Consider the following 9719-nt stretch of genomic DNA (forward strand, 5'->3'; position numbering starts at 1 on the left):
GTTGGTTGGTTGGTCGCTATGTAAGCATGAAATAAAAAATTCAAAGCAATTGACATGTTGTGCCAGTCATTAAACTGCTGGGAGTTGAATTTGGTCGCTATAACTCGGATTCTTTAGTGATAAATGTTAAAACGGCCTTATGAAACGACTGCAAGCAACTAGCAATTCCTAATTTCGTGGTAAATTTTCGCAGCTCGTATTCGCGCGTTCGGGATACTTTCCTTTAAGGGACTTGTCCACAGTTTGGAAAAATGACAATTTAAAAAAAATATTATAGATTAAACAAGAATTTGTGCAATATATTCGAACAAAGCAAAATAACACATTGACTACGAAAAATAATAAAAATAAATGTTCGATTATTGATAATCATCAATCGAAACAATACAAATTATAAACTCTTTTGCGAACGTCATAGCGACCGCTAAATCAAATATTTCCGATGTCCCATTGATGCCGCCGTACTGGGCCGATTACGACACGTTTCTACTCAAACTGCAATCCCCCAGCAGAGTTGTCGTACCATGCTCTCACAAGATACAACCGTCGTGCAAGAAATTGCTTAAGTTGTTTCAGAATCAAAAAAATTGTCGTATTTACAAATCTGCTCAAACTGAAGACACCATGAAACGTTTTCTATTTATCTTATTTTACGTATTTTAACAAATGCGAACAATCCATTCATTTATTCAGTTTTACCGGTGTTTGATGGAAGTTTTGCTGTACATATAAATTGTTATGAACAAAGCTTGAAACGGATATTAAGTTTAACTAGAAATGGCGCGGCAGAGGCCGACGCGTATCCCCACACCGAATGTTTGACCTAGGTGTGCCCCAGGGTTGGTAATGGGGCCATGCATAGTCGAGATTGACCGTATTGTCATAGAGAAGTTCAGTATCAATTAGAAGTGAATTGGTGTAGAAATGAAGAAGTTATAGTAAAGGCAATTTTGGGTGGGTGTGACCTATGTGGGCAGGGCTCCCCAGGGTTGGTTATGGGGCCATGCATAGTTGAGATTGACCGTATTGTCAAAAGAGAAGTTCAGTATCAATTTGTAGTGAATCGGTGTAGAAATGAAGAAATTATAGTAAAGGCAATTTTGGATGGGTGTGGTCTATGTGGGCGGGGCGCCCCAGGGTTGGTTATGGGGCCATGCATAGTTGAGATTGACCCTAATGTCATAAGAGAAGTTCAGTATCAATTTGAAGTGAATCCGTGTAGGAATGAAAAAATTATAGTAAATGGAAATTTTTGGTGGGAGTGGCCTATGTGGGCGGGGCGCCCCAGGGTTGGGATTGGGGCCATGCATAGTTGAGATTGACCCTAATGTCATAAGAGAAGTTCGGTATCAATTTGAAGTGAATCCGTGTAGAAATGAAAAAAATATAGTAGATGGACATTTTTGGTGGGTGTGGCCTATGTGGGCGGGGCGCCCCAGGGTTGGGAATGGGGCCATGCATGGTTGAGATTGACCGTTTTGTCATAAGAGAAGTTCAGTATCAATTGAAGTGAATCGGTGTAGAAATAAAGAAGTAAATGTAAAATAACCTAAAAAATGAGTGATAATTTCTGACGCGGCCCCACCCCAACCCCTATAACTTTTGACCCAGGTGTCAGATCAAAATTCCAAATAGTGCAGGGTCGCACATATGCTCATAGCTACCATGTGTGTAAGTTTCAAGGTTCCAGTGCTAATAGTGTAGGAGGAGATATTGGCCAAGACGGACGGACGGACGGACGGACGGATGGACAGACGGACGGCGGAGATCACCACAATATCCCCACCTTTTTTTCAAAAAGTGTGGGGATAACAAAGCTTAAATTAAGTTTCAACTTCTTCGCCTCGATCGCCACAACACTCGGAGTCCGGAGTCAAGGTTGAAATCGAGTGGTCTTATGTAGAGCCTCCTCCTGTCCGTACAACGTCTCCTGCAGGTTCACAGGTTCCGGTAATAGATTGTCCCTCAGGGCTGGTAGTCCCCGCATTTCAAGAGGATTTGTTCAGCTGTTTGGTCGGCTTTTCCGCAGGGACACTTTGAAGACGGTACAAGGTAGAATCTCTTGTGCATGTGGTGTTTTAGTCTATCTTGCCCTGTTTGCAGTCGGGAGATGTTCTAAGGTGATGGCAGTTGGCATGCTGTTGTTTAGTTCTTTTTCGTCTGCTCCCAGCTTTGTCATATTGTCTGTCACATCATTCCGTGAATTCTGCAGTGAGAGGGGATCAACTGGAGTGATGAGACAGATATTTCGACAAAAATCTACATTTATCCACACACACACAAAACAATTAAAATAATAGTATTGCATTTTATTCATTTATAAAATTAATACACGTATCCGTACCTACGAACATAAAACACTATTAAAATCAACATTGTTTGAAGAGCTACAAAATGGACTCATTGTTCACTAAGCCGTTTCCAGCGTGTCACCAGTTCTTTTTTGTTTTCTGCCCAATACGTGTGCAGCAAAGGCCAACCTCTATATGACGTCGTCAACAAGTACTTGTTTTCTGGCTGCAGCGAGTACGATTGCGTGCCGTAGACCAGACTCTGACAAAGCCGGGCACAAACCAGTAGCGGAAGACACCTCCACTCGGCCTCGTTCAGAGTACGGTGTTTAGTATAACCCGACAAGAAGTGACCCCGACATTCAGCTGTTCGCTGCCCTCGCCTTCTATCGATAGGTAACATATTGAAATGGCTACATCAAATACAATGTAGGACTTTGTTATGTCAGAGAAATCCAACAACGCTGCCTCGTCATAAATTCTTCGGTATGACGGCACACTCTCTTGCCCGGGAACTTCACACATGATGAGGTTTTGTTCATTTATATCGCCATGGACGATACCTGCAAATAAAAAATATAGGTGGTCAGTTATTACACCACGTGATATAAGATGCGATCAATTACTACACGCATGGTATAAAGAGCTGTCAATTAATAAACCTCGTGGTTTAAGAGACGGTCAATTATTACCCGCACGGTAAAAGAATTGGTCAATTATTACCCCACATTACATACGAGGCGGTCAATTATAACACAACATTACCCCATATTTAATCGCATGGTATATGACGAAGTCAATTATAACACCAAATAATATAAGAGGCGGTTAATTGCTACACGGCTTGGTATAATAGGCGGTCAATTATTACACCACATAGTATATTTCGACCGGTCTTATCAGCTTCTGAGAGTGGGCCGCCTCTAAACAAACAGTGGTAAAAATATAAGCGCAATTATATAATTGTTTGTTTTAATAAATGGCTTTGCGTCAGGAACAAGAATTGTATAGCAAGAATGTCCAGTGTGTTTTATATATCCAAAAGATTTGTTCATTTATATCGCCATGGACGATACCTGCAAATAAAAAATATAGGTGGTCAGTTATTGCACCACGTGATATAAGATGCGATCAATTACTACACGCATGGTATAAAGAGCTGTCAATTAATAAACCTCGTGGTTTAAGAGACGGTCAATTATTACCCGCACGGTAAAAGAATTGGTCAATTATTACCCCACATTACATACGAGGCGGTCAATTATAACACAACATTACCCCATATTTAATCGCATGGTATATGACGAAGTCAATTATAACACCAAATAATATAAGAGGCGGTTAATTGCTACACGGCTTGGTATAATAGGCGGTCAATTATTTCACCACATAGTATATTTCGACCGGTCTTATCAGCTTCTGAGAGTGGGCCGCCTCTAAACAAACAGTGGTAAAAATATAAGCGCAATTATATAATTGTTTGTTTTAATTAATGGCTTTGCGTCAGGAACAAGAATTGAATAGCAAGAATGTCCAGTGTGTTTTATATATCCAAAAGATGGTTGTATCGGAACGAAACTAATTAATAAAGCTAGTTAAAACCAAATTACAACTTATAGCTTGGGACACACACGCACAAAAGTGCATAGACCCATACACGACTACCCGGGAATTAACCAACCAACGCACCAGGAGTAAAATCCTCATAGCGACCAACGATGTCCCGCTGGAATTCGTCAAGCACCTGCAGGACGACCTCGCGGTCCCGGGGGTCGGGGACAGCCTTGCAGAACTCGCGAATTGTCGGTGTCTCCGTGAGGCTTTATAAGGTATTGTACCCGTCATAGAAAGGATGGTGGACACCCTGCGGAGGAAAAGGATTCCGATGTGTACATGTGAATATAATGAATCACGTACTTAATGAATTAACGTGAATAACTAACACGCATAGAGGTTTTAATTAACACCACAGCAACGTAATAACTATACCATTTCAACAGGTGAATACGCACGCACGGAATGTTCCCCCAAAATAATAATATGTTTGTTGCCCCTTCCCGGCGCATGCAAAATAGGGATAAGTAGGTGGGTAGGGAAAGTGGGCTTTTTATAATAAAAATTGTGCACTTGAAGATTCACTGAAAATGAACGACACATCGGTCAAACTTGTCCTCTAGACTAAATTTAAAATAGACAAGATTGTAAAATATTTCACTATACAAATCTTACTTTCAGGATGAACGTATATATCTTTACCTTTCATGAATGAAATAGAAATCTGATTCTAATATTTCTTGTCAAGCCCCGCCGTTCTTTTATTCTAAACCTCAATTGATATATTACACACCAATATGGCAGTAACCTGATATAGTCTATATATTAAACTTACAATATACTTACATCCATTATGGCATTGTGTAACCTAGCAACAAACACGCCAGCGTTGTAGAAGTAGCCAGCCACATACGGGGTCTCGTAGAATATTGTCCCCGGCACGTACGTCACTAGACGAACGAGGTACGGTCCGAGCTTATGTCCTGTGAACAATGCAAGTGAATTACTACATTTTGTAGTTCTGCAAGTACATTTGTATTACAAAATATACCATTCGTTGTTATTTATATTTCCTATATTTCTTTTCAAATATTTATGTTTTTTTAATAACTGTTTCCAGAGTTCATGTTGATGACTCATATTGCATGTGAAAAGTTATACTTTTGGCGGATATAAAGATCAGTGATTTTCCAAATAAACATTACAACATACCCATGAAACTTGCTTAAACGAGCACGTTATATGACTACCAAAAATTAATTATATTTTGTAACATAAACAGCCCAATAAACAGAACAGTATTGAACATTTATTCAAATTCCGCTTCTAAAATTTATTTCGTTCGAGATCAAAGTTAAGCCCCGCACTGTGAGACCGTCTTTTACATTGGTTACGATTTTCCGAACAAGTGAAAGCGATTTCCAAGCATGTGAAAGTAACCATTTTCCGGGCACGTGAAAATTATCATTTTCCGGGCACAGGAGTAACCTTTTTCCGGGCACGGGAAAGTTACCATTTCCGGGGACATGAAAGTTTTGATTTTCCGGGCGCGGGAAATTTATTATTTTGACGGCAAGTGAAAATTACCGTTCTGCGGGCATATGAAAGTTATCATTTTGCGGGCACATGAAAGTTATCTTTTTGAGGTCACATGAAAGTTATCATTTTTCGGGCACATGAAAATTTTGATTTTCCGGGAAAGTGAAAGTTACCGTTTTCCGGGCACGTGAAAGTCTCCAGGGCCTCTGTGTGGAGATACCGCGGTCATAAACGTGCTGGCACAGCGCGTGTTGTGCGTTTGGAAGTGAGATTAGTTTAAACTTATTTATTTTAGCTCGAATGCATTTTAAGTATTTACTACTTGTTTGAAACGCTCTCGAGTCCGTTTCCTGGGTCTAGGAACCATTACTTGTTGTCTTTGTTGGAGATCTAAAGAACGCTCCCACAGTTGGGATCGAACCCTTGACCTCCCGGTCGCTAGGCGGACGTCATAACTATTACACCACGTCTATCTGGAAGTGAAATTATCACTTTCCTCGTATGCGCATACATATCAGGCATAAAACACGTTTGCATCATTCATTTACATTTTTCATATAATTTAATAGAGTACGATTTAAGTTATTTGTAATGTAAAAGTAAACTATTATCAGGAAAAAAACTTAGCTTAATGACGGAAAGCTAAATGTTATATTATAAAAAAAAATCAAAATAGAAATACCATAAACGCTTGAACGAACGATCGAATTACAACCATACACGAGGACTTGGTTACCAATCGGTCATTTATTATACAGATTTGTAGATCATCGTGTCGAAGGTCAAGGTCACATGAGCTACTATCAAGCTTTTGGTTTCTTCATAAAGTATAGATAACGTTTTGACCTCTGATAATCTTTATTTGTATGCAGGTTGCTTGGGAGGAATAATAACGCATATTGATTTTGAGGTCAACAGGTCAAAGATTAAGGTCAAAATGCATGTAACAGGAAATTCGTTTTTACACGTTTTTACACAAAAGCGAGAACGCTATGACATACGATCATGCAAATTGGTGTATTGATTACTTATATGGAAAGAAAGACACCTGTTAACATTTAAGTAATCAGGTTAAATGTCAAAGTCACAGAGGCCTATATCATGAAATTGGTTTCTGCACAATATTTAGAGAAGTTTAAGGATCATTTTATTAGTATGCTAAGTCTTTAGGAAGGACGACCCCTTGTGATTTTCAAATCAAGAGATCTAAGGTAAATGTCACATGGACAACTTTTCTGCAAATCGGGGGCCATACATGATTTACAAAAAACTATTCTGAATTATTAAACTTACATGGGTGCTCTCCCTTAAACATTATTCACGACCAGAGTATTCCATTAACATCCTGCTCCAACCTCGGCGTAGAGATTTGATTGGTTCCGAGCATGGCTTATAAAAAAACTGTCGCCATTTCAAACCACATGATGATGGCTGATTTAAATTCATGTTTTTGTTACGTTATATTTTATTTTCTATTTCATTTTTCATTTTTTTATTATAAAAATTTAAGGACCGATTTTGTTGAAAATTGCTCTTATTTTCATTAAACTAAAACACAAATAAAAAAATAAAGTTCCTTCCTTATCAGGACGCGTTCGTGTGATTGCAGTGGTGACCACTAGGAAGGTTACCGGTGCCAGGAGCTTTGTCCTACCTATGATTTCCGGCGATGCGGACTGCAGACTGTTCAACACTTTTACGACATAGCCATTTTCGTATATGTCATCAATATTTGGGTGGTCCTTGACCTTTAAATTGACCCGGATGTAGAAGTTCAAGTCGTCGTAACCTGGCAACGATTTCACCTCGCTGGTCTGTAAAATATTATTCGGGTATATAGGGGTTGATAAAGCAGGTATTGCGCTTAAATATTGCTTATGTTACTCGATCATGGTTATGGATACGTTTCAGTCAAACGATTTAGCAACTGAACCCAGCCTAAAGCAGTCTATTGAACCAACATATGTTCGCAATAATTAGCCAACGTTACTATGAATGTTTTTCAACAACAATATAGTGAGAGTGCAGGATAACATGGTAGAACTGATGTCAAATACACTACAGAAGGAAATTAAACCTCAAAAGTTACAAGGATTCCGATTAGTCGATATTTTAACTTATTCATTCTTTTACTAAATTGATTTTGAATTGTATTATGATTACGAAAAGTCTCAACCTCTAAAAAAAGGAACAGAGTTAAACGTTTGAATCTTAACATATTGACCAATGATAATAATTGTAACATATTACTTCTTATTTTAAATATGTCTTACCAATGGCAATTATAGACCGAACACATCAAACGCTCTCATTGGCTATTATTTTAAGAAGAAGAATAAGATAAATCTTTAAAATGTCCATAGTCAGGGGCCTGACATATATAGCCCATTCAAAATATACCTCCAATCCATACAGTCGACGGACTAGCTCGGGCACCTGTTGTGCGGAAAGTCGAGGTTTGATGTCATCATCCGGGTCTTGCAGTTTCAAGTTGACGTCTGCGTTGTTGCCCATTACTGGTGCTATGTCTTGTCGTAAAATATACGAACATTTATATGATCTGGTATCGAAATTAATAACTATGACAAACTATTAATTTATAATCCAATTTAATCATGCAGCTTCATGTGAAATGGAACTATTCAGTGAATTGTTTGTGGTTTACATAAGTATTTAGATCGAGTGAACGTATATAGAGGTTTAGTGCAATACAAATTAATATTTCTTTAAGATATTTTGGTCGTGGGCACCGGGATTCTTCCAAAATAGCCATTGCACCAAGAACATATAGTAATGTTGGTGGTGGTGGTGGTGTTGGTGTTGGTGGTAGTGATGGTCGTAGTAGTAATAGTGGCAACAATAAGTGCTGTTATTTCCAATGCACCGAGCAAGCACAAGTGTGTACATGTACACATACATGATGAAACTTTAATAATGGATACAAAACCAATGAAAAGGCGTGTATGTTTTCATTTAAAACAAATTTAATCGACACGTGTATAAACAAAAACTATGGCGTAAATACTTACATTTTATCTTTCCACAGCGTAATTAACAGAAGAAGGCGTAAACTCACTTTTGTGTTTGAGTAAAGGGTTAAATTCTGAAGCGATAATTTATGTACATCGAGATAGTAAACTCGTTTGTATCGTACAGGTACAGTTTGCGGTCTATTTATTCGACTCCTGATAACAAATTAAGGTTTGAGACCTCTTATGAACTTCGTGTAAAATCGCCTCATTTCGTACATTTCCGTAGCCCCGAACGGTGTCCGAGTATGTGCATAAAACTACGATAATTTTGTCAAAATCAAAATTTGATAATTGTTTTTATATTCACTTCATCTTTCTTCATGTCTCTGTGTAGGCCTTGGCATCCGAAACCCGAGTACCCGGAAGGAAACCCACCCGTCCTGTATAACGACAACTACCAAGCTCACGTGCGCTGGGAGCGGGAATTGAATCCGGATCGCCTAGAAGCGCGTGTACCAACCACGGCGCTAACAGAACAGCCATTTAGAAACTGTAGTAATGCAGCACTGCGTTTTGTAATGTTGTTAATTAAGTTTTTAGTGTGTAAGTATTTTATGTTAAATAAAAAGCTAAGTTAATACAACAGTTTTATACTCAAATCTCAAAATAAATACCGTATGTGTGAGACCCTTCATATTTGGCACATTGTCTGCAGCAGAGCGTTTATGCATAGAGTCTCTGCTCTTTTATTTAGCAATTACTACCCTAATGCATTCTGTGGTCTAGTATATAATATTTCAAATTAATGTTGTTGTTTTTTCCCAAACAATATATTATTTTGTTTCAAAAAATATTTTATATTGTTTTCAACCCGTAAGGTTTCAAGGTCAGTTCGCGGTCACCTCTATACTGTTTTCTAGGGCGAAAATAGACATATCTTAAAAATAAAATTTTCGGCGTATTTAATAATTATTATCCACACATATGGCATGTCATGACTAGATTATCAATGTGTTTTAAACAATAACATGATATACACCATTTTTGATTGAACTAATAAGAATTATTCCACCATTTTTACCAATATATTTAGAATGCTCGCGATGATTTAACTATAAATAGTTGAGTAAAATAGCTGTGCACGGCAAAACCACTACTACTTATATCTGGATCTGGTTATATACATTGTAGGACCTTCCGGTATCGGCACAACGGGAGAGAGGGTTAGTAAAATGTAACCCCTGTAGAAAGCTGATCTGAAGCTGTCAACTGTGTGCGTGCATTCAACACTATCTTAAAGTTTGTTCCATTGGATAATTGTTATTGGGGAAATGAGTTTATTATGTTGCTTAGTTCAACACTG

The 9719-nt window shown here is 38.3% G+C and overlaps 1 protein-coding gene across 1 annotated transcript; it reads right to left on the bottom strand.

Moving 5' to 3' along the window:
- Nucleotides 1-2083: 2083 nt before the first annotated feature.
- On the bottom strand, nucleotides 2084-7898 carry LOC127835599 (hydroxylysine kinase-like). The gene is made up of 6 exons (XM_052362035.1): nucleotides 7785-7898; nucleotides 7039-7198; nucleotides 4681-4828; nucleotides 3981-4111; nucleotides 2652-2854; nucleotides 2084-2206 (listed from the first exon to the last, which is right to left on the bottom strand). Exons 1-6 carry the CDS (start codon nucleotides 7896-7898, stop codon nucleotides 2084-2086), a joined length of 879 nt encoding a protein of 292 aa, XP_052217995.1.
- Between the last annotated feature and the right edge of the window lie 1821 nt (nucleotides 7899-9719).

This window comes from Dreissena polymorpha, chromosome 6, assembly GCF_020536995.1.
Source record: "Dreissena polymorpha isolate Duluth1 chromosome 6, UMN_Dpol_1.0, whole genome shotgun sequence".
Lineage (NCBI taxonomy): Eukaryota > Metazoa > Mollusca > Bivalvia > Myida > Dreissenidae > Dreissena > Dreissena polymorpha.